Source organism: Danio aesculapii, chromosome 17 (assembly GCF_903798145.1).
Source record: "Danio aesculapii chromosome 17, fDanAes4.1, whole genome shotgun sequence".
NCBI lineage: Eukaryota > Metazoa > Chordata > Actinopteri > Cypriniformes > Danionidae > Danio > Danio aesculapii.
Window position 1 is genome coordinate 41,479,514 of NC_079451.1, and position 26,105 is coordinate 41,505,618.

At 37.9% G+C, this 26,105-nt stretch overlaps 1 protein-coding gene and 11 non-coding genes across 12 annotated transcripts in view; 11 read left to right on the plus strand and 1 right to left on the minus strand.

Moving 5' to 3' along the window:
- kif26ba (kinesin family member 26Ba) overlaps window positions 1-26,105 on the minus strand; it is a 201,256-nt gene that overhangs the window by 55,106 nt on the left and 120,045 nt on the right. Inside the window, 1 exon segment of the mRNA XM_056476361.1 lies at window positions 8,757-8,943. Coding sequence (XP_056332336.1) covers window positions 8,757-8,943 — 187 coding nt within the window.
- trnal-uaa (transfer RNA leucine (anticodon UAA)) lies at window positions 199-281 on the plus strand. Its single transcript has one exon. It is a non-coding gene; the product is annotated as a tRNA-Leu (tRNA).
- On the plus strand, window positions 531-613 carry trnal-uaa (transfer RNA leucine (anticodon UAA)). The gene has a single exon. It is a non-coding gene; the product is annotated as a tRNA-Leu (tRNA).
- On the plus strand, window positions 1,090-1,172 carry trnal-uaa (transfer RNA leucine (anticodon UAA)). The gene has a single exon. It is a non-coding gene; the product is annotated as a tRNA-Leu (tRNA).
- trnal-uaa (transfer RNA leucine (anticodon UAA)) lies at window positions 1,658-1,740 on the plus strand. Its single transcript has one exon. It is a non-coding gene; the product is annotated as a tRNA-Leu (tRNA).
- trnal-uaa (transfer RNA leucine (anticodon UAA)) lies at window positions 2,195-2,277 on the plus strand. Its single transcript has one exon. It is a non-coding gene; the product is annotated as a tRNA-Leu (tRNA).
- Window positions 2,537-2,619, plus strand: trnal-uaa (transfer RNA leucine (anticodon UAA)). Its single transcript has one exon. It is a non-coding gene; the product is annotated as a tRNA-Leu (tRNA).
- trnal-uaa (transfer RNA leucine (anticodon UAA)) lies at window positions 9,679-9,761 on the plus strand. Its single transcript has one exon. It is a non-coding gene; the product is annotated as a tRNA-Leu (tRNA).
- trnal-uaa (transfer RNA leucine (anticodon UAA)) lies at window positions 10,033-10,115 on the plus strand. Its single transcript has one exon. It is a non-coding gene; the product is annotated as a tRNA-Leu (tRNA).
- trnal-uaa (transfer RNA leucine (anticodon UAA)) lies at window positions 10,387-10,469 on the plus strand. Its single transcript has one exon. It is a non-coding gene; the product is annotated as a tRNA-Leu (tRNA).
- Window positions 11,381-11,463, plus strand: trnal-uaa (transfer RNA leucine (anticodon UAA)). The gene has a single exon. It is a non-coding gene; the product is annotated as a tRNA-Leu (tRNA).
- Window positions 12,746-12,828, plus strand: trnal-uaa (transfer RNA leucine (anticodon UAA)). Its single transcript has one exon. It is a non-coding gene; the product is annotated as a tRNA-Leu (tRNA).

Here is a 26,105-nt window from a genome sequence, read left to right on the forward strand (position 1 = left end):
TTATGTTTTATCATATCATCGGAAAGAGAAGAAAGTAACAGTGCGTTTTAGTTACCTCAAGGAATTTGTTGTCTTTTCAACATCTATATTAACACAAAAAATCAAAAGCCAGATGTCCCAGTGTGCTTAAACCCCACTTCATGGGGTCATAACAGTAATTTAAAAAAAAAAATCCTCTTAATTTATCGGTGTAACATGACCAGGATGGCCGAGTGGTTAAGGCGTTGGACTTAAGATCCAATGGACAGATGTCCTCGTGGGTTCAAACCCCACTCCTGGTATGTAATTTGTGACTTAAACATTATTTTAATTTGAAAATTAGCTTAAAATAAATCTAACATTGAAGAAAAAAAATGGTGTTTGAGAGGTTGAGGTGTTGGACTTAACAAACAAAAGTTTCAGACCCGCTCGTTAAGTATATATTGCATTGACTTAAAACATTTATTTAGTTATATAAAAAAGGCAAAACTGTGAAGAGAGCAGACTGCCAGCCAACTCGGAAAAAAACTAGAAATACAACAGCAACAGCAACCAGGATGGCCGAGTGGTTAAGGTGTTGGACTTAAGATCCAATGGACAAATGTCCTTGTGGGTTCAAACCCCACTCCTGGTAGGGAAATCAAACTTGCTCAAACATTTAAAACAATTGGCTTAAAATGAATATGTTACTGGAGAAAAAAAGCTATAGCGCTACCAATATGGCTGCGTAGTAAACTTAAGATGTTGCACTTAACAAACAGTAGTCACACTTGTCCTTAAAGTTTCACTCCCATTCAATGCAGTATTTATTGTATGGAATCATCATTATTTTTTAATATGGCCAAACTGTGTGGATTTCTGATGTGAAGTAAACTAGCAACTGTAGCCAGGATGGCCGAGTGGTTAAGCATTATGTTTTATCATATCATCAGAAAGAGAAGAAAGTAACAGTGTGTTTTAGTTACCTCAAGGAATTTGCTGTCTTTTCAACATCTATATTAACACAAAAAATCAAAAGCCAGATGTCCCAGTGTGCTTAAACCCCACTTCATGGGGTCATAACAGTTATTTGAAAAAAAAAAGATCCACTTAATTTGTCTTTGTAACATGACCAGGATGGCCGAGTGGTTAAGGCGTTGGACTTAAGATCCAATGGACAGACGTCCTCGTGGGTTCAAACCCCACTCCTGGTAGGTCATTTGTAACTTATACATTATTTTAATTTGCCAGCAGCACAGTGCCCATAGTACACCACTGAAATCACATGTATTTTCTTTCACAATATCTTTGGTTCATTTTCTGGACTTAAAACATTTTTGAACATGATGGTGAGCAATAACATAATTATCCTTTGTGTGTTGGATAACCCTTTAAGTGGAATCTAAAAGAGATATCTTAACTTGTTTCACTACTGGATATGGCAAAAGACTGGTTGTGGTTTAAACCTCAGCTTTAACATTTAGAAAATTAGCTTAAAATAAATCTAACATTGAAGAAAAAAAATGGTGTTTGAGAGGTTGAGGTGTTGGACTTAACAAACAAAAGTTTCATACCCGCTCGTTAAGTATATATTGCATTGAATTAAAACATTTATTCAGTTAAATAAAAAAGGCAAAACTGTGAAGAGCGCAGACTGCCAGCCAACTCGGAAAAAACTAGAAATACAACACTGACAACAACCAGGATGGCCGAGTGGTTAAGGCGTTGGACTTAAGATCCAATGGACAAATGTCCTCGTGGGTTCAAACCCCACTCCTGGTAGTGAAACCAAACTTCCTTAAACATTTAAAACAAGTGGCTTAAAATGAATACGTCACTGGAGAAATGGCTGCGTAGTAAACTTAAGATGTTGCACTTAACAAACAGTAGTCACACTTGTCCTTAAAGTTTCACTCCCACTCCCACTCAATGCAGTGTTTATTGTATGGAATCATCATTTTTTAATATGGCCAAACTGTATGTATTTCTGATCTGAAGTAAACTAGCAACTGTAGCCAGGATGGCCGAGTGGTTAAGCATTATGTTTTATCATATCATCGGAAAGAGAAGAAAGTAACAGTGCGTTTTAGTTACCTCAAGGAATTTGTTGTCTTTTCAACATCTATAATAACACAAAAATCAAAAGCCAGATGTCAAAGTGTGCTTAAACCCCACTTCATGGGGTCACAACAGTAATTTTTAAAAAAAGATTCACTTAATTTGTCTATATAACATGACCAGGATGGGTGAGTGGTTAAGCCGTTGGACTTAAGATCCAATGGACAGACGTCCTCATGGGTTCAAATCCCACTCCTGGTAGATCATTTGTGACTAAAACATTATTTTAATTTGCCAGCAGCAAAAAAAATTGCTTAAAATAAATCTAACATTGAAGAAAAAAATGGTGTTTGAGAGGTTGAGGTGTTGGACTTAACAAACAAAAGTTTCAGACCCGCTCGTTAAGTATATATTGCATTGACTTAAAACATTTATTTAATTAAATAAAAAAGGCAAAACTGTGAAGAGCGCAGACTGCCAGCCAACTCGGAAAAAAACTAGAAATACAACACCAACAGCAACCAGGATGGCCCAGTGGTTAAGGTGTTGGACTTAAGATCCAATGGACAAATGTCCTCGTGGATTCAAACCCCACTCCTGGTAGTGAAACCAAACTTCCTTAAACATTTAAAACAATTGGCTTCGAATGATTACTGGAGGTAAAACGTTATCATTCTGGCTGAGTAGTTAAGTTAAGATGTTGCACTTACACAATAGTCTTGAAAGTTTCACTCTCAAGAACCAATTGATAAATGACCTCATGGGTTACAAATCCCATTCTTTGTTGAAGATCGTTTTTTTTTTCTTTTTATTTATTTATTTATTTTATTATATATATATATTTTTTTGTTGTTGTATAAATCGCCCCATAAACATCATACAAACAATAAATCCATAAATTAGTTAAAAGTTCCAGACTAAAGATGAAAGGGCAATGCCATTCACACATAAACCTTCAGAGTGACTTCCTCATAATTTTCACACCATCAAATAGACGAATGTCATGCACAAGTTTGCAGGAGAACATGTTCATTGTGTTTTTTTAATTAGTTTTATTCAGAGCAAATATGAATGATATATCTGCGTCTTTCATCTCAATCTCAAAGCCGATCACTTTCTGCGGACGTCACAATAGCAGCCAGTGGAGCGGCTACACCCATCAATATCTTATCTCTCGATGTTCTTATATCCAAAGGCCACTGTTGCAGGCCTGTCCCTGGAGAAAGGTGACATTTTTCTGCTGTAAATGCCAGCATTTGCATTACCAACCATCCTGCTTACATTCCGGTTCACCGAAGAATGGTTTGTTCACCAGCACAACATGCAGCCTAAATGTGGGTGTTGTTTACAGATGAACTCAAGCTGTTCAAGTGCAGGATGACTCTGGGCAGAATCACCAAAAGTTCTGCATAACAACACGCCATGTGGTTAATTATGCATCTCTCAAAATCTGCTTTCAGAAGTCATAATGTCATTTGACTGAAGATGCTTTTGGCAAACCCACCGCCATATGAGCTGGCTCCATTTGGTGAGACTATTTGGGAGGTTCCAGCATACCGTGACCCAAATCAGAGTGCAAACATAGATGAATATCCCTGTCCTCTGATGTCTGAGAGGAATGCCAGATATGCTGGTCGATGCTGTGATGCACTGAAGATCGGGATCAACTTTCACCATGCGGGACTTCTTCAGTGCGTGCTTTTGACAGATTCTCTTAGGATGAGAGCTTACTAGGGTGGTTTCGGATAGAAAAACAACAAACTGACAGGGGAATCAGTGATGCGAATGGTGTGCTGACTGAGCATGTAAATTAATAAAGGAATGCAGCCTCAGAGACAGACAGAGTGACAGGGGCTGAAGACTTTCCATTATGTTTGGTTGAGGGTGCTGAAATTGCTTTTGCACTGTATAATGATGCTGGTTTACTAGTGATTCAACTGGATGGTTTTCTGAAGTGTAAAGACGAGACTAGCACAAGCATCCTCGCAAAACAAGTAGCAATAAAATATAACATTAGAGAGGGGGAAAAGCAAAAACACAAGTAAAGCACAACCAGGATGGCTGAGTGGTTAAGGTGTTGGATTTAAGATATAATGGACAAATATCCTTATGGGTTTGAACCCACTCCTGGTAGCAAGCTGTTGGCTTTAATGCATATGTAAACTAATGCATTTAAACAAATAACGTTTTTTGTATAAAGATGATATTTGAATATAGATTCTTATATATTTTACCTTTAATTTGTTCACATTTACAGTCTTTTCATCTTTATAAACAAAGCCCTGGGGCATCTACACATCCTATATTATATATGGATGTTTGTATGTATGGATGGATGCATGCATGAATGTGTTGATAGATAGATAGATAGATAGATAGATAGATAGATAGATAGATAGATAGATAGATAGATAGATAGATAGATAGATAGATAGATAGATAGATAGATAGATAGATAGATAGATAGATAGATAGATAGATAGATAGATAGATAGATAGATTGATTGATTGATTGATTGATTGATTGATTGATTGATTGATTGTCTAGTCAGGTCAGATGAGACAAATTCGAAATGTAGAAAGTCATATAAAAGGTCTAGATGAGGGGTGCCCAAACTTTTTCTTATGAGGGGCCAACTCAAAGCTTGATTGAGAGCGGTGGGTCCAAAGTAAATATAGCAAACTGTATTACATTAAAGGTCATTCATTCATTCATTTTATTTTTGGCTTAGTGCCTTTATTAATCCATATTTATTTATAAATTTATTTATTATTTTTATTTATTTATCCAGCATATGTTTTATGCAGCGGATGCCCTTCCAGCTGCAACTCATCACTGGGAAACATCCGTACACACTCATTCACACATATACACTACGGACAATTTAGCTTGGCCAATTCACCTATACCACATGTCTTTGGACTTGTGGGGGACACTGGAGCACCCGGAGGAAACCTTGTGAGGCAATTGCGCCACCATGATGCCATGGGTCATTTTCTAATTTATTTCATAATATTTAAAAATAAATAGAAAAAAAAACCTTCAACCCATGCACTCATGCACAGATGTCAAAGCCAGTTTCTGTAGGGCCGCAGCTCTGCACAGCTTAGTTCCAACCCTGCTTCAACACACTAAGCTGTAGGTTTCAAACAAGCCTGAAGGACTCAATTAGTTTGATCAGGTGTGTTTAATTAGGGTTGGAACTAAACTGTGCAGAACTGTTGCCCTCCAGGAACTGGCTTTGACACCTGTTACCTAATGAATTCATATTTTTTGAAAATGTATTTTATTTTCACAAACTTTTTACAATAAAACCATAAATAAAATCCATTTGGAGTTCAATGCCGAATTAACTACTCATGCTGAACCTGTCTTCTCCTTTGTCCCCTATTTGTTAAGTGACAGTATGTACATGTTTTATAAATCTAATCTTTACAACATTAGTTAAAACTGTTTTTCAGTTTGCTTATTTTTTGTTGCTAAACAATAAAAGAAACAAACAAAAGGCTACATTAAAACAGAGATGAAAATTTCTGTTTAAGGCATTCCCCAACTTTTCCCAGTCATTTTCCCTCTGGCAGGCTACAAAGGATACAAAGGGTCAACTTTGGCCTTCGAGCCCTAGTTTGGGTATCTCTGGTCTAGATTCACCTGCAGCAGAACAATTTCAAATGTGATACCTGCATGGCAACATGTGCATCCGCCCCATATGTTCTCACATGCTGCCAAAGCACAGATCTGATGCCTACATTTCTCAGCCAGCAACCACTTGTGTCACAAACTCAAGCTGCATTGTCCATTCTACCACAGAACATACAGAGGATTGAAACTGTGTTTCTTTCTGTGCTATGGTGAAATAACAAGAGATATTAACATAAAATAAATATAGATTTATATTTAGACCAGGTGTCCTTTTATCACATTCAGCAGACATTTAATACTATAGGAAGCCTTCCACTCTAAAAGATGCATGGTGCAGATTCTGTAAAAATCAGCTGTAAGCAGCACCTTTTGAAGGTTTACTCCTTTAACAGGAGTAAACAAGGTCATTTTCTCATGTTATCAAGTTAAAATATATCTTTTGTGCCTCACTTCTGCTCACTTGATTATCAAATCCTTGGGCCTTTGCTCTCAGTTAATGAGCTCACCTTTGAGCTCTGAGCATGATACAAATGAAAGTAAATGCCACCACATGCTCAGATGATTTGTCCTACACTCCCCAGTCCTACCGATCTCACCAGAACTCTCAAGGTATTGACTAAAAAGACTAATTAGGGTTTGAGTCTCTCGGTTAGTTTTTGTAACTTGTTAAAATTGCACAAAAGACCAGGTTGGCCGAGAGGTTAAGGCGTTGGACTTAAGTTTAACATTTAGAATATTTTCTTTAATGCTATTAATTGTATCATTGGAGGAAAAAAAAACTAAAGCAACAATTTCCTACATTAAATTCATGCACAAAGTCTGATTTATCTCAAATACACAAGAAAAAACTAATCTGACTGCTATATTCATTTTCAAGAGGAAAATCCAACCATTACAATGGAAGTAGGCAAGTTTAGTCTTAAAGAGCCCAAGTCCAGCAGATTTTGATCCAACCTTAATCAAACACACTTGAACAAGCTAATTAATGGACATTTCGAGCCACCATGATCCTTTGCTCAAGGAATCTGATTGCTGTCGCACACTGCATTCTATCCGGCCATTCTGTAAGGGCTCTTGCCCTAATTACTTCTAAGCTGTCACTGCAGAGGGTAAACCCTTAGAAGGAATAAGGGTATATAGATGAACCCTTCCAAATTGAACACAGTGCAGTGCTTCCAAAAACAGGAAAATGCTGCCTTTAAAAGATGCCTTCAAAGTTAGGACGCATCAAGGTACTATCTAAATTCTAATCGAGCTTCACTTCCTGTTTCCTGAGAAACCTTCATGTATATATGATCATGTATATATGATATGTATAGATCATTCGCTGCCTTTGATATCCCACAATCCTGTGTGTTCCATCTCTGACAGTTGAGCTAAAAAATAAAGATGGCATATAGAAGCTTCACTTGGATGTCATTTAGTGTGTAAATGTGTGCTTTTGACCAACTTTTTCCACTTTTGATGTCTAGCAAGAAGTTCGTATTGTAGTAAGCAACTATTCCCTTAGGTATCACCAAAGTGCCTTCATGCACAAACGCTGGCTCCAAAGTCACTGGTGTGTCTCCCTGGGAACAAAACTTGCTTACCCCTGCAGTAAAACTTACATAAAACAACCAGGATGACAGAGTGATTAAGGTGTAGGAGTTAAAAGTGTCCATTGCTTGTACCCTTTTATCCTTCATTATCTTTCATGAGTTAGCTTCTGGGGCTTTAGATTGATTGATTCAGATGATACAGAGTCTAATCTATTGTGTTTTATTAAAATCTACTCCTACCCCAACTCTAAACCTACCTCTTACAGTAACCTACACCTAATTCTTTTAGCCTTAATCCAACCTCCAAGTAGGTGTTTAAACCTATTTGCAGTGTAAATCCCACCCACTTGGAGGTGTTCCAACCTATTTGCTGCTTAAGTTTCTCCCACTTGGAGGTGTTCCACTCTACTTGCACCATAAGTCCCTCCCACTTGGAAGTGTTCCAACCTATTTGCTGTTTAAGTCCCTCCCAATTGGTGATGTTCCAACCTACTTGGATTGTAAGTCCATCCCACTTGAAAGTGTTCCAAGCAACTTGCGTTGTAAGTCCATTCCATTTGCAAATTTGCAAGTTTTCAACCTACTTGCGGTGTAAGTTCCTCCCACTTGGAGGTATTCCAACCTAATTGCTGTTTAAGTCCCTGCCAATTGGAGGTGTTCCACTCTACTCGCAGCATAAGTCCCTCCCACTTGGAAGTGTTCCAACTTATTGGCTGCTTAAGTCCATCCCAATTGGAGGTGTTCCAATCTACTTGCATTGCATGTCCATTCCACTTGGGAGGTGTTCCAACCAACTTGCGTTGTAAGTTCCTCCCACTTGGAGGTGTTCCAACCTACTTTCAGTGTAAGTTCCTCCCACTTGGAGGTGTTCCAAACTATTTGCTGCTTAAGTCCCTCCTAATTGGAGATGTTCCAACCTACTTGTGTTGTAAGTCCATCCCATTTGCAAGTGTTTCAACCTACTTTTAGTGTAAGTTCCCCCCACTTGGAGGTGTTCCAACCTATTTGCTGCTTAAGTCCCTCCCAATTGGAGATGTTCCACTCTACTTGCAGCATAAGTCCCTCTCAATTGGAAGTGTTCAAACCTATTTGCTGTTTAAGTCCCTTCCAATTGGAGGTGTTCCAACCTACTTGCAGCATAAGTCCCTCCCAATTAGAAGTGTTCCAATCTATTTGCTGCTTAAGTCCCTCCCAATTGGAGGTGTTCCAACCTACTTGTGTTGTAAGTCCATCCCATTTGCAAGTGTTTCAACCTACTTGCGGTGTAAGTTCCTCCCACTTGGAGGTGTTCCACTCTACTTGCAGCATAAGTCCCTCCCAATTGGAGGTGTTCCAACCTATTTGCAGCATAAGTCCCTACTGCTTGGAAGTCTCTAGCCTGTAGCCATTTATTTTTGCTTTGATGGACCAGATTACAGCAAATCAGTTTGTAACAACCAATCAATAAGATGACAATGCTCTTTCCTAATTGGGAAGACCTAGTAGAAGCTGAACTAACTAGTGAGGAATAGTAAATCAAGTAAACACAGACCTTTTTGCTATATTATGACAGAGCATACCTTGCCCATGCCGGGGGTGTCTTTGACTTTGTTGACTGCTCGTAAGAGGCAGGGTGGAGCAGGGGGTGGAGACACCTGCAGGATGCCACTGAAGTTGGTGGGAAAAAGTGGAGGATCACATGCCACAGGAGGAGCAGGACGCTGCTGCTTCTTCTTCTTGGAAGACAGATTCAATTTCTGGGCAGCCCTGAGGAAAAACAAACACAAGCTAAGTTAAAACTAGAACAGATGTGTATAAATGCATGTGTTTGAGTCTAAACACTGCGATCCCTCAGCTATTTACATTGATTTCAAGTTTGTTTGCTCGGGACAAGTGTTTTGTATTTTAAGTTTAAAATGCAGACTGAAAAGTACAGATGTAACAATGTAGACCAAAACAGATTTTAAGAGCAATCAAGCAAAGCAGTATGGTTTATGATGTTCAGTAAGTTTCGAGTGTCCATCCCAAAACAGACTAATAAAGATTTGTGAATTGTTAACTGTTCTTTTAAGTCATTACATGTACGTCACAGCCAATTAGTAGAGAAAAGAGACATCTGTAAGGTCTTCAATGCCACAACAAAAGCATTTCCGGAAATCCTTAAATGCTTATTGCTCACAGAGAGCAGATGGATCTGTACTAACTCAGGAAATCTTTAATACAGACCGGGATGTTCAAGTGGTTAAGGCTTTGGATTTAGGATATCATGGAAGCTTGTCCTTGTTGGTTTGAACCCCACTCCTCGTAACACAATATATGTTTTAATGCTCCAAAGAAAGAGTCTCATTGCTGCAGCATTATAATAGCCAATTTATTAATGTAGTGGCTAAACAATTAACCTGCCTATACTTCGTTTTCAAGTATGTATGTTTTCAAGTATGTTTCAAGTTGTTCATGTGTCCATAAAATACTGGACCTGGCTAGATTGAAACATGTTCAGAGACCAGGATGGCCGAGTGGTTAAGGCGTTGGACTTAAGATCCAATGGACAAATGTCCTCGTGGGTTCGAACCCCACTCCTGGTAACAGTCTGCTGTGTTTTATGCTGAAGAAACCATTGCTCATCCACATGTTGAGGTCTTGCTAAACAATTAACCTGCCTATACTTCGTTTTCAGCATTCTGCTCTGCTTTGTCTACTCAGCTCTGGTCACATCCACACAGCTTTCAAAGTGAACTAAGTTGCAGCATCAACTTCTGCACCATCAATCACCTTGCCTACGTATGTGCTTTTGTATGTGCATTGTTCATGTGTCCATAAAATACTGGACCTGGCTAGATTGAAACATATTCAGAGACCAGGATGGCCGAGTGGTTAAGGCGTTGGACTTAAGATCCAATGGACAAATGTCCTCGTGGGTTCGAACCCCACTCCTGGTAACAGTCTGCTGTGTTTTATGCTGAAGAAACCATTGCTCATCCACATGTTGAGGTCTTGCTAAACAATTAACCTGCCTATACTTCGTTTTCAGCATTCTGCACTGCTTTGTCTACTCAGCTCTGGTCACATCCACACAGCTTTCAAAGTGAACTAAGTTGCAGCATCAACTTCTGCACCATCGTTCACCTTGCCTACGTATATGCTTTTGTATGTGCATTGTTCATGTGAACATAAAATACTGGACCTGGATAGATTGAAACATATTCAGAGACCAGGATGGCCGAGTGGTTAAGGCGTTGGACTTAAGATCCAATGGACATATGTCCTCGTGCGTTCGAACCCCACTCCTGGTAACAATCTGCTGTGTTTTATGTTGAATAAACCATTGCTCATCCACATGTTCTTGCTATTCAAATGTGGGGTGTTGTCAGCCTAAGTTTGTTGCCGTGAAGTTATACAGGTCAAGTTATTAAAGCAATGGCTAATCTGAACAATTAACCTGGTTATCCTTCATTCTGCTTTTCTGCACACAGCTTTTAAATTAAACTCAGGTGGAAATGCACTCCTCTGCATCATTCACCTTGCCTATGTGCTCTCAAACCCCGTTCATGTTAGAGAAATATTGGCCTAAACATTTAGAAATTTAGCTTTAATCTTCTTAAATAGATATTTTTTACACTGGAAAACAGGGAAAGCGTGGAAACAAGAAACACAAGGATGGCTGAGTGCTTAAGACGTTGGACTTAAGATCCAATGGACAAATGTCCTTGTGGGATCAAACCCCACTCCTGGTAACCTAATGCTCCTTTCATGTTTAGAAAATTAGCTCCAATAAGTTACATTAAATACAGTACTGTTGGGGAAAAAGCAGAACATTCTGGTAGAGTGGTTAAGATTCAATGGATGAATTTACTCTTGGGTTCAAATCCCTCTCCTGGTAAGCAAATTAGTTTCAAGCTATTAATGGCAGCTAGCATATTAGCTGTGAAAAAAGATTATCTTTATAAACATTTTGTCCATCAATTTACAAGTTGTATTTCAACACCTGAAATCAAAGTCAAGTGCAAATGAGACCTTAATTTTAACAAACACAACCAAAACTATACTGGGATTTCCAATCTTCCTGGAAAGCCACACTCCTATTGAAAATACCAATAGGGTACCATCATTCAACTTGCGCATGTATGTGCTTTTGTATGTGCATATGATTTTGTTTGTGTGTACATGAAATACTGGACCTGGATAGATTAAAACATGTTCAAAGACCAGGATGGCCGAGTGGTTAAGGCGTTGGACTTAAGATCCAATGGACAGATGTCCTCGTGGGTTCGAACCCCACTCCTGGTAACAGGTTGTCATGATTTATGTTGAATAAACCATAGCCAGACCACATAATCAATTGTTGCAATTCAAACATTGGGTGCAGTCAGCCCAAGTTCATTGCTGCAAAATTCTAAAAGCCAAGTTATTAAAGCAGTAGCTAATCTGAATAATTAACCTGCTTATACTTCATTTTTTACATTCTGCTTTTCTGCACACAGCTTTCAAAGTAAACTTGCAAATGCACTTTTCTGCATCATCATTCACCTTGGCCAAGTGGATATGCTTTTGCGCTTTTTAAGATCCAATAGATAAAAGTCCATGTGGCTCCAAACCCCAGTCATGGTGGAGAAACTTCAGCTTAAACATTTAGAAAATTAGCTTTAATATTCTTTATCAGATCTTTTATTAACATTGGATGTCAGGAAAAGTGTGGCAAAAGCAGCACCGGGATGGCTGAGTGGTTAAGGCATTGGACTTAAGATCCATAGGACAAATGACCTTGTGGGTTCAAACCCAACACCTGGTAGTCTAATGCTCCCTAAAGTTGCGGTCACACTGTGCTTTTCTCCCCATAGACTTCCATTCATACGCACGCGAATGCGGCAGACCGGAAACGCAAGGTCATGCGTCCAGGTTGCTGTGGTGCAAAGTTCAAGCTCGGTAAACTCTGACCTGCGAAATCGCATCACTTGACTGCGTGAGACCAATCAAGGATCAAAACATGACCTCTCTGGACAGAAATTTAAAGCATGGAGCGATTGCTCTCTTTTTTTAATGTCTAATCATCTTATTTAATCCTGCCCCTTTTCGCAGCGCCGCACGACAGAATTTCGCACACGCAAACTATAGTGTGACCAGGGCTTAAAACTTTATAAAATTAGCTCTAATAAGTTGAATTAAATACAACACTGGTGGGGAAAAAGCAGAACATTCTGGTAGAATGGTTAAGACACTTAAGATTCAGTAGATGAATTTCCTCTTGGGTTCAAACCCCTCTCCTGGAAAGCACATTAGTTTCAAGCTATTAATTGCAGATAACAAATTAGCTGTGGAAAAGGATTATCTGTATAAACATTTGGTCCATCAATTAATAAGTTGTACTTCAACACTTGAAATCAAAGTCAAGTGCAAATGAGACCTTAATTACAACAAACACAACCAAAACTATACTGGGATTTCCAATCTTCCTGGAAATGCACTCTCCTATTGAAAATACCAATAGGGCACCTTCATTCACCTTGCCTATGTATATGCTTTTGCATGTGCAGTGTTCATGTGTTCATGATAGATTAAAACGTATTCAGAGACCAGGATGGCCGAGTGGTTAAGGCGTTGGACTTAAGATCCAATGGACAAATGTCCTCGTGGGTTCAAACCCCACTCCTGGTAACCTAATACTTTCTGAAACTTTTGAAAATTAGCCCTACTAAGTTACACTTAAGATTTATTGGATGAATTTCCTCTTGGGTTCAAACCCCTCTCCTGGTAAGCAAATTAGTTTCAAGCTATAAATGCCAGCTAACAAATTAGCTGTGGAGCAAGATTATCTGTGCAAACATTTGGTCCATCAATTAATAAGTTGTACTTCAACACCTGAAAACAAAGTCAAGTGCAAATGAGACCTTAATAACAATAAACACAACCAAAACTAGACTTGGAAAGCCATTCTACTATTGAAAATTCCAATAGGGTACCATAATTCACCTTGCCTATGTATATGCTTTTGTATGTGCACTATTCATGATAGATTAAACATATTCAGAGACCAGGATGGCCGAGTGGTTAAGGTGTTGGACTAAAGATCCAGCGGACATAACCAAAACTTTACTGGGATTTCCAATCTTCCTCGAAAGCCACTTTCCTATTGAAAATACCAACAATTTAAGGTCTGGAACCTTCCAGGTAAGTGTATTGAAATGTGTTAAAGCTAAACTCTGAGAGACTTTGGCTCTGCAGGAGCAGGTCTGGACACCCCTTGACTATACAAAACGATTATACAAATCTGATTATAGCTTTCTACTTTAGCCGTCTGTGTTTTTATTGACCACCTGTTCTCCTAAACCTCAACAGTGTGAGTCCAAATTTGATCTCAGATACCAATGCATCAGGAAATCACATGCATGGCAGCAGTGAAAGAAAATGAGTTGATCCACCTCCAGAAGATCCCAAAGATGTCAGGTGAAATCCTTGTGTATTTAGAGCTTGAAGAAATATCGAGAATGGCTTTAACTCAAGAGTGCGAGCACAGTGAGGGTCGATTGATTCTAACCGCAATCTCACAGCCTGTTAGAGCCTGTTTCAATTGGCTCTTAGAAGAGTATCGATCAATCAGTTCAGCATTTTCACCTGACCAAACATATCTGTGCGAAGGCTTATCTCAGTCTCATTTAGACTCCCAATGGACTCGGGGTCAGACGATGGAGGCTGAAATTGCAGTTTGCAAAAAAGAGAAACACCTCAAGTGAACTAATAGGAAAACGCATTAAGGATTTTGGAGCAGGGATGAAGAATGTGGTGATTTGTAATGTAGCATGGGAAATATTTTGGTCACGCTTTATTTTGATGGTCTGTTTGTTGAATTTAAGTTACATTGCATCTACATCCTAACTGATTCTCATTAGATTATAAGTAGACTGTTAGGTTGGGAATAGGGTTGGGGTTAGGGTTAATGTAAGTTGACATGTATTTGCTAAGTTTCTTATATTCGGTTAAATATCTGTTGTAGGAGCAGTATCAACAGATATTAAGCAGACAGTCTATTAATACTCAAATGGACCATGAAAATAAAGTGTTACCAGTATTATTTGTATTTGGGAACATAAAACATGGTCATTAAAGTGGGCATAGAATTTAAATTTACTCTTTATATTTTTATACATTTTTATATATTTTAGGAACAGCCTTCCTAGCACAGTTCAGGAGGCAGACACACTTTGCCAGTATAAAACTAGATTAAAAACACATCTCTTTGCATTAGCATACAAATAAAATACAAATGCTTTTGAAATCCACAGGCTGCATTAATTAGGGCATCTGGAGCCGGGAACACTTCCCAAAAGACATTATAATTTGATCAGCATCTGTGCTTATGCTAGTCTGTTTTTTTTTTATCCCGAGGTCTCCATAATCCTGGACTAGGCCGTATCCTGAGCAATAGCTGTGTTGGTCATGGAGGAGTGTAGAGCATGAGACTGATTCCTGAAAGACCCCAGTAACAGACAAGTCTCTGCTTTGGTCTCGTGGGTCAGCCTGAACATCGTCGGTGACCTACTCACACCTGCAGCTTCTCCACAATGAACGTTCAGCTTTCTCCAGCCTCCGGCGCATAGACTACAGCTCTGCACAAGAAATTTGGCCAGGGGAGAAATAGTCATGCCCAACTGAGCCTGGTTTCTCTCAAGTTTTTTTTCTTTTTTCTTTCACTTTTGTCAATTGGTGAAGTTTGTTCCTTGCCACTGTCAATGGATTTGCTCTTCAGTGTTTGGACTTTCAGCAGTGAAAATCAAGCCACAAACTAATCTAAGCTGAACTTCAACTCTGAAATCTGGACTGACACAGTTTTAATTTACTAGAACTTCTATGTTAAGCTGCTTAGAAAGAATCTACATTGTAAAAGCGCTATAGAAATAAACATAAAGAGGAAGATTAGTCTTGTTTCTGCTTTTCAATGGAGGCAGTGGTTCAAATGAAGATACGATTCCTTTAGTAAAATTTAGCTCCTCGTTCTTGTCATCATTGGGCATCTGAAAACATTCTGCACCAGAGGGAGATGACGGTGATGGGTTAGTTATTGTCAACAACTGCAAACTGGCATTAAAATATTTCTCCATTTTCTAAACAACATCCATCTTCTAGTGATCCAATTGGTTCCCAAAGGACAAAATCATGCACCAATCTATATTTGTGTCTCCTTTCATTAACCATTTCGATTGGATGCATGTGAAGACAGTCTAAACATTTGTTTCATGCCACCTTTAAGAAATGTACGTTTTTCAAACCCTAATGCTGAGGTGTCCAAACTTGTTCCTGAAGGGCCAGTGTCCTGGAGAGTTTAGCTCCAACCCCAATCAAACACACCTGGACCAGCTAATCAAGCTCTAACTAGATACACTATAAACTTCCTGGCAGGTGTGTTGAAGCAAGTTGGAGCTAAACTACGCAGGACACCCGCCCTCCAGGATCAAGTTTGGAAACCCCTGCCCTAATACATTCATTTGTTCCATTACATCAACGTTCAGGTTGTGATATCTAAATAATGATGATTGCTTGCCTCCAAAGAACTGATAAATAGATATGCTCACTTCAAGTCCTAAAGGTTTACAGTGCGTCAGGGTACAGATATTTTAATAATGGGGTCATAAAGTTTGGAAAAATGTTTCATTTTGACCCATAAAAGACCAGGGATACAGATCTGAACACAAGTCTTTATTGGCTTTTTGTCATTTCTGACATGAATAAAATGTGAGATATGAACATAAATGTAAACAACAAAGTAAATGGAAACAGTAAAATGCTTTGTTTAATGGCTTAAATTAGGTCTATAAATGAGCCATGCTCCCATTTTAGGGGCAGAGAAAGAGAAATACAAAAAAAAACATGATTTTCTTCTGTGGCGTCTTCTAACCAGCCTTAAAATTTGCCCTTTTTTTTGTTTCCAGCATGGAAGACAATTAAGCCGCTTTCTTCTGTTTGGGTGTGTTTTAAAGGTCTTGGTGGAACATCTGGCAGTGATGCTTTAATGAACTGTACTGAGCTAGAAGGCCATTGCCCACAACTTGACAGGGCAGTTCAACACCTCACACTTCAACACAATCATCATCACACGCTCTCTCTTAAGGGATCCAGAAGATGTGTGTGAGTTTCATTTTCCCAGATCAGCTGAAGAAAAGTGTCAAGTTGTTCACTTTGCAGTAGCACTAGCTTGAGGCAAAGTCATTCATTTTGAAGTTCTCCTTTGCCAACTTTGCAAATCTATTCAAGGCCAAAGATAGAGGTGGTAAAATCACTACACATCATATAGAAATACACCTTCAGCCTCGGGCTATCATAGAAGAACTCAAGACCTGCTATTTTTATAGTGCAAAGAAAATGTTTTTCAGACTGATCAGATTTCTGTCGAGGAGAGATGAGTGAAGTGGTTACTGTAAGGGGAAAATGAGGTAAAATAATAAACACATTGGCAGATAAGAGGTAGGGGAAATATAGCTGGAAGTAATAATAACACTCAGTGTTTGTGTATGAATCAGGTCTGGAGACACAGTTACCGTGCGAGCTATGAAATTATCAGGCAGAGCACTATTGCTGTCAATGGTACGCTGCAAAAAAATGCTTTCTTACTTAGAGTTTTTGACTGATTTCTAGTCCAAATATCTAAAAGAAACTTCAAGAAGAGTTTTCTAGACAAGTTCAAAATATTATTGTGTGTTCAGAAATAATAAAACTAAATTTCTTCTTAAAATTAGCTAAATTATCTGCCGGTGGGTTAAGTAAAATATTCATTCATTCATTCATTCATCTTCCTTCGGCTTAATCCCTCTCATCTCATTCACACACACACTATGTGGCCAATGTCACCCTGCAAGGCCGGCTACTCACTAAAGCAAAGCAGGGCTGAGCCTGGTCAGTACCTGGATGAGAGACCTGTAACGTGGTGGGTGTGGATTGAACCCGGGTCTCTTGGACTCAAAGCTGAGCTAACTCCTCAACAAATGAACCCAAGAGCAGAAGATTATTAAGGAAACTTGAGGCTGTATTTTCAGAAAAAATAAACAAATGATCTTTACTTGGAAAATAGATTACAAAGTACAACAAAAAAGAAATGTACAGGCAAAACAAAAAAGACACAAGGGTCAAAAAACACAACAATAAAGTGTCACTTAGCTTCTCAAGAGAACACCGGGAAATAATGGCTCAAGACTGAACACTAGCTAGCAGCACACAAACTAATTTCACGAGTTCACACTTAGCTTATGATTGATTATAAAGCTTGTTTGGCATGCTGGCCCGGGAGAGAGCCCTGAGCTCATAAGATCCTCGAGCCTGGGGCTCCCTCCCGTTTGCAAGGCAAGAGGAGAGTTTGAGCTCAGGTAGATCTCGAAACTCCCCTGTCGTAGTAGCTAATGAACAGATAGTGATTGCTCTTAAGAGATAACTACTTACTAGGAGCATGTCTATGGTGCCGATTTGGATTAGTCATTTAACTTAAGTTGCATGTTTTTGGACGGTAGGAGGAAACCGGAGAATCTGGGGGAAACCCACGTGAGCACGGGGAGAACGTAAAAACTTCACACAGAAATGTCGGCTGGCTTGGTAAGGACTAGAACCAGTGACGTTCTTGATGTGAGGCAACAGACCAAGATGACTGTTATATTGAACTTAGGGTATTTATAGGGGCTTAGGAATCGTCTGATTGGTGAATGATAAATTGGATAATGCGGGACCAGCCTCAAGCATTCATAAGCACGTGATCCTAACGAAATTAGTTTATAAATAAATTTCACATAGGGCAATACACAGGTGTTGCTAATCTGGCTTGAGTGGTAGTACACAGCAGATGGCAGGAAAATGGGGCCATCCACAGTTCTGGAGGGTGCATAGAAACTGGACTCTGGTGTGTAAAAAAGTCTGACCAGAAGCACCTCCTTCTGGTTAGGAGGAGAAATGCAGCTTAAGAATGAATTCTTACAAGAACGGATGGGAAAACTAGGTTGCCGTTGGAAGTGGTGTTAATGAGGCCAGCAGGGAGGGCTCAACCTGGGGTCAGTGTAAGTCCTAACGCCCCAGTATAGTGAAGGGGACACTATACTGTCAGTGAGCTGTCTTTTGGATGAGATGTTAAACTGAGGTCTTGACTCTCTGTGGTCATTAAAAATCCCATGGCACTTCTTGTAAAGAGTAGGGGTGTAACCCCGGTGTCCTGGCCAAATTCCCTCTATCGGCCCATACCCTGCATGGCCTCCCAATCATCCCCATCCACTGAACTGCCTCTATCACTGTCTCTCCACTTCCCTATAGCTAGTGTGTGGTGATCGCACTGACGCCATTTTCCTGTGGCTGCCGTTGCATCACCCAAGTGAATGCTGCACACTGGTGGTGGTGTGGAGAGACCCGCATCATAATTGTGAAGCGCTTTGGGTGTATGGCCATACTTGATAAATGCGCTATATAAATACACATTACATTACAATTTACTTAATTTAATTCACCTATAGCGCATGTATTTGGATTGTGGGGAAAACTGGAGCACCTGGAGGAAACCCACGCCAACATGGGGAGAACATTCAAACTCCACACAGAAATGGAAACTGGCCCAGCCGGGACTTAAACCAGCAACCTTCTTTAAGTAAAATATGTATTTTTTTAACTCTGAAAACAAAGTTGTCTAGAAAATGCTATTTGATTAAGAAGTTTTTTAACATTTATACTAGAAACACAATAAAACACAATAAAGTAAAAAGGCATTTAACAGTGTATGAGCAAACCTTCGGGATATGAAGTGTGCGGCTGTGTGTGAAGCTTGTGTTTAACTCCCTAAGGGTTGTGACAAAGTGCATGGCTGTGCTCCAAGATGTTGTGTGAAGTGCAAAGTGTGGTACTGTAATTATTGTGACACTCATTAAAGTCAGGAAAACAATTTCTTTTTAACGAACACACTGACCAAACCTTAATGATCTGGCAAGCAAGGTCTAGTAAAAAGTTTGACGCAAACTGTTGTCTCCAACATGTGCTTCTAATTTGAGTCCTCTCGTTCTTCATAAATAAACATTCGTTGTTACCTAAGAAAGACCTGAGGAGGATAGACTGAAATGACTCTTGTTAAAAGCCAAAACATGTCAACAAGGGAAATTGTATGAAAATGAGGAGGACACTTTGCTTGAATTGGCTGGAACTGAACTCAGCTGAGATGTGGATGTGTTATTTTGCAGAGGCGTTAATGAGATTTCCTTAAATAGCTTCTTAGAGGAACACTCCAATTTAGAAAACAGACAACATCCCTCCTACTTACAGGCTCATCATCTCCACAGAAATACAGCATGCATGCTCCTTAAGCCATCTTGTGCACTTCTTTATATAAAACACAAAACAAAATGACTAAAGCATTAAATCTAAGTCACAATTATAACAACAATAAACTGGACAATACAATATCTAGACGCTGGAGGTCATCTTGTTGTCAGCATGGAGTTGCTAATGTTCCGGGTGGTTGCCAGGACACTGCCATGCATGCAGTTGGTCAGGTAGTGCTATGTATGGCAATATTAGGGTGTTGCAAGGTCTTCGTTGAACAGCTGCTATAAAGACTTCATGTTGTCTATATGTTAATATGGCATTGTTCTAGGTGAATGCTGCTAGGTGCATTTTCTATCCAGTTCCCAACAGTCTTCTGGTTTTCAGTGTGTTGGTAAGCTGTTGCCAGGACATTGATTATTGCTATTGCCAAGGCTTCTCGGTTGTCAGGACGTTGTCATACAGTTGTTAAACTTTTCTGGTCATCACCATGTTACTATGGGGTTGCTAGGGTTTTCTATGTGGTTGCTAGGGCACTATCAGACAGTTGCTAAGGTCTTCTGGTTGTCTGATCATTGCCATAGATTTTCTAAAGTCTTATAATTGTCAGTATGTTGCTATGCCATTGTCAATGTATTGCCATTGACGTTGTCATACAGTTGTTAAAGTTTTATGGTCATTGCCTTGTTACTATGGGGTTGCTAGGGTGTCCTAGGTGGTTGCTAGGGCACTATCAGACAGTTGCTAAGGTCTTCTGGTTGTCAGATCATTGCCATAGATTTTCTAAAGTCTTATGATTGTCAGTCTGGTGCTATGCCATTGTCAAGGCATTGCCATTGACGTTGTCACACAGTTGTTAAAGTTTTCTGGTCATCGCTATGTTACTATGGGGTTGCTAGGGTGTCCTGGGTGGTTGCCAGGGCACTAATAAACTGTTGCCAAGGTCTCCGAGTTGCCATCATTGCTACACAGTTTCTAAAGTCTTATAATTGTCAGTCCTTTGCTATGCCATTGTCAGTGCATCAAAATGTTGCTAAGTAGTTCAGGTTGTTAGCATGTTGCAATGGTGTCGCCAAAGCACAATCATTAAGTTGCTAAGGTTTTCTGGTTCTCAGCATGTTGTTACTTTGTTACTAGGGCATTGTCAATCAGTTTCTAAGAGATTCTGGTTGCCATGGTATTGCTATCCAGTTTTTCTGGTTGTCAACATGTTGCTATAGGGTTGCTGGGATATTTTTGGTGCTTGCCAGGGCATTGTCAACATGTTGCTACTGTGTTACCAGACCATTGCCAATCACTTGCTAAGAGCTTCTGGTTGCTAGGACATTGCTATACAGTTTTCTGGTTTTCAGCATGCTGCTATGGGTATTCTAGAGTATTCCTGGTGGTTGCCAGAGCATTGTCAAGCAGTTGCTAAGGCCTTTTGATTGTCAGCATGTTGCTATGGCATTGACAGGGTTCTATCACTCAAATCCCTTAAAATAGCATGCTAAATAAAATAGTTTTAATCTTTTCTGCAGCACAGGGCAGTTAAACAACATAAAGTTCATCCATGTATGGCACCACCAGGGCATTGCTATACAGTTGCTAGGATGATCTAACTGGTTGCTAGGTGTTTTTTTTTTTCAATCTATACACTAGTAATATAGCAAGTAATGTGAATTTTTTATAGCGGCAGCCACAGGACAACGGCACCAGTGTGCTCACCATACACCAGCTATAAGGGAGTGGAGAGACAGTGATAGAGCCATTTCGGTGGATGGGGATGATTGGAAGACCAAGATGGCCATAATTTGGCCAGGACAGGACACCGAGGTTACACCCCTACTCTTTACAAGAAGTGCAATGGGATTGTTAACAACCTCAGAGAGTCAGGACTTCGGTTTAACGTCTCATCCAAAAGACTGACAGTATAAGGCCCCCTTCTCTATAAGGACGCATGCAGCCCGCAGGATCAGTGCCCCCTGCTGGTTTCACGAACACCATTTCCAACAGCAACCTACTTTTCCCAATTGGTCTCCCATCCAGGTAGTGACCAGGTTCAGCCCTACTTAGCTTCAGTGGGTAACGACGTCTTAGGCTGCAGGGTGATATGGCTGTAGTAATATAAACATCAACTATAGACTAAACAGTGTAAATTTACCTGAAGTCTATATAAATCAAAGTATCTCAAAGTACAGTTAAAATCTGTGTGAACTCAAAGTTTCCAAGACTTTCATTTCAGTATGTTGATGTACTTCCAACTGAATCAGACAACCCTGGCTCATTCTGATTACATACCCCTATATACATTTCTGGAGAGCGCCAAATCTATGCCTGGAGGTAAGTTTTTTGCCGTTTTTATTTTTGCGAATCTGCCAGAGGCCGCCGTGTATGCTTTTTCAGATCTCAAATTTCTCCCACAAGTGCCGTTCGCGCCTGCTATTCTCATGTAAATCCACCAGAGATTTTTACCACGTTTTCAGATTTTACCACATTCTCTCCTTGCTATTTACTTATTTATTTATTTTTTAGCTTTATCTGCTTTCTGGAACAGTTCTTCACCGGATTTGAACCCCGTCATTACTGTCAATTTTACTCTGCATCTCAAGTCCACTGACGTACGTGTTGAGCTACTGTACAAACTGCTAACAGCGGGAAAGACATCCATATGGGGGTTGGTAGTCAGCTAGTAAGCGAGAAAAGGAACAGCGCCATACCGCCCTGTAGCATTTTTTTTAAAGAGACGAAATGCAGCCATACGTACCTCTAGATCCATAATTTGTGATCTCCAGAAATGTATATAGGGCTATGTTTTCAGAATAAGCCTATGTTTGAAATCAGAATATTGAGTAGGGGGTGGAGCTTTCGTTTCGCACATCATTCCCTCATAGCAAACTAACGGTAAAGGGCTTGGTTAAGAATATTTTGGTTAAAGCTGACAAACAGACGACAACAGAACGACCGCCACTTCAATACAGAAACAAATGTTCAAATTTTGATTGAAGATTACCAAAATTAAACCAAAGAAATCCATGAATTATCTGGCACTGATTAATTTTATGCCTAAAAAATAACAATGTGCGCTAGCAAAATAAACAATGTGCATTTAGATTTCATACAGACTTTAACTATTAGCAACACCAAGCCTAAAACTACATTTACCAGTGTGAATTGAACACACTGCAAGTATAGTGACAAAATGTTTTAAAAGACTAACGCTTGTCTCAGCAAACTCATCTTGTGAAATATTTCTGTCCACTGAAGCTAGTAGAAAAAAAAGATTACCCATTCCTCACCTGTCCATCATTTAGGGTGCCCGAGGACCCTAAAGTGCCCAGTTCTGTCTTCCCTTTACTCAAGCGTCCGCCAGATTGAGCGTGGAGTTTGACAGCTCATCATGAATCCATTAGTGTCCGTGTTGTGCTATTTGCGGACGAACAGCACTTCTCTAATGTATCCGCAGCAGATCTAAGCGGCAGCGAGCGGATAGTTTAATCCCCACTCCTGAGCACTCCTGACTGCCTACGCTCCGTTTCTCCAATCTCATCTCTCTATCTCTCTTATTCATTGTCCTCTCTCTCTCTTACACACACATTTCTACCATTGCTTTCTCAGTTTCGCTTCTCAGTGTCTCTGTTTGGCTCCTTCCTCCGATTACATTGTCCAGGAAAGAAAGTCCACACAGAAGATGAAGCAGAAACTGTTGAGAAGATCCAAATGGGAAACACACAGAGAAACAACATCACGGTGCCGTCTCTCATCTCCTGTGCTCAGCTGATAATGTCTAAGAGTCTAGTTCTCTCTCTCTCTCTCTCTCTCTCTCTCTCTCTCTCTCTCTCTCTGTCTCTCTCTCTCTCTCTCTCTCTCTCTCTCTCTCTCTCTCTCATTCTTTCTCACTCTCTCCATCTGTATCAAACCTCACACTTCTCCAAGGATTTCTTTTCAGCACCACAGGCTGCGGTAAAGTTGGACCCTGAGCTGTGGCACCTCTGCACACACACACACACTATATATACTTCAGATGAATATCAAACAGCAAAATGAATGACAGCGGAATGACAGCAGAGTCATTTATACATTCTTCTTCTTCTTATTATTATTATTATTATTATTATTATTATTATTATTATTAGGGTTAGGATAAGTTTTTTGTTGTTATTATTATCATTATTATTTTTGGTGTTGTTATTATTATTATTATTATTATTATTATTATTATTATTATTATTATTATTATTATTATAAAAACAATCAATAAATAAATCAACTAGCCAAACCATATAAGAATCCATTTTTATTTTATTTTATTTTCGTCACGATCTCCAGCAATCTAACCTTCATAAATCGCTGGAGAATATTCACATCTACTTGGACTACAATCCTGCCTCTATACGGTCTACAAGTCCTGTCAGGCACCACACACACACACACCTGTTCCAAGCCTCCTTTGATTAGACTCACAGAGCTGAAGCTGCTCATGGACTGATTACACTCACATATATATGGCTCACTCTGACACCCTCATTGCTGAGTCTTGTTATACTGATTTTGAACATTATGACGCATTTTCCTTTTCTTTCCTTGCCTTGACTTGCCCCTCGCTTTGTTTTGTTTGTTTATGTTGTCTGCTGCCTGCCTGTACTGACCATTCACATGCTTATTGACCAGGACTCTTGATTGCCCATTTACATCTGTTTGCTCCTGTGTTGACTGTTGCTTGCTTAACCATTCTGTTGAATAAAGCCTGCATTTGGATCCGCACTCTGTTGTCAGTGTCAACTTCACATTATTATTTTATTTTATTTTATCAGAAACAATTAAAGAGTGTATAATTATTAAGTACAGATTAAGTACTTAAAATTCTATAATTACATAATGTAAAGTAATAAGTAATTTTGCAATAAAATTTTAGAAGTTACTTTCAGTAAACCTAGCATTAAACTGACACGAGGCTGAGTAAATTATTTTACATTGTGTTTATTTTATAATTATTTATTTTTATTTACTGTTTCTTTAAAGCATCATTCTTAAACATATTTATTTTCAGCACCACATGCTGCGGTAAAGTTGGACCCAGAGATATTGCACGTCTACACATACTCTATATATACTTCTGCAGAAAATCAGACAGCAAACTAAATGACAGCAGAATATATGTCCAATGAGAGGGGGATTTATTATACAGGCTGAATCTGACTGCAGTGTCTTCTGGGAAATGTTGGGACAGGAACATACGTTAAGAGGAAAAATGGGAGCTGAAGATGTGCGCAGAGCAAAAAAAAAAAAAAAAAAGAAGGAAAGAATAGGGGAAAGTGAAAAAAATGGCAGCAACATTAGTCGTTGAAGAATTTTAGTTTAATTTCCAGCAGCTGTCTGAATAACTGTGCTTTTTAACACTGCTTTGATAATTAGACTAAGCTTGTTCATGGACTACATCACAGATTCCATTGAGTTAACATCAGTTAACAGATTCAGTGAATAAATTAATATTTAATTAACAGCAAGTAAGGGTATTCAGTGAATAAATAAATAAATGAATTAATGAACAGATAAATAAATAAATATTTATCCAAAAAAAATTAGCAAATAAATCAACAAGTCAATCCTAATAACAATCAATATTTACATTTTATTCAGTCATTAATAGTAATAAATACTACTAATATTACTAATAACAATACAAATAATTATTAGTATTATTATTATTATAATCAGAATAATAATGATTATTATTATTATTATTATTATTATTATTATTATTATTATTATTTATGAGTACAGATTAAGTACTTAAAATACTACATTATTTTAATTAAGTACAGATTTCTTGGCCAAAAATAAATCAATCAATTAATCAATTAATCAATCAATCTTATAAATTAATTGATTAATTATCAACTGATTGAATTAATTATCAATAATATAATATAATATAATATAATATAATATAATATAATATAATATAATATAATATAATATAATATAATATAATATAATATAATATAATAAATAATAAAAATGATATAATATAATATAATATATTATAATATAATATAATATAATATAATATAATATAATATAATATAATATAATATAATATAATATAATATAATATAATATAATAAAAATGATATAAAATAATATAATATAATATAATATAATATAATATAATATAATATATTATAATATAATATAATATAATATAATATAATATAATATAATATAATATAATATAATATAATATAATATAATATAATATAATATAATAAATAATAAAAATGATATAAAATAATATAATATAATATAATATAATATAATATAATATAATATAATATAATATAATATAATATAATATAATATAATATAATATAATATAATAAAATATAATATAATATAATAAATAATAAAAATGATATAATATAATATAATATAATATAATATAATATAATATAATATAATATAATATAATATAATATAATATAGTTTAATATAATATAATATAATATAATATAGTATAATATAATATAATATAATATAATATAATATAATATAATATAATATAATATAATATAATATAATATAATATAATATAATATAATATAATATAATATAATATAATATAATTGTTAATGTAAAATATTGATGTAATTCTGTCATCAGTAAATGATGACAGAATA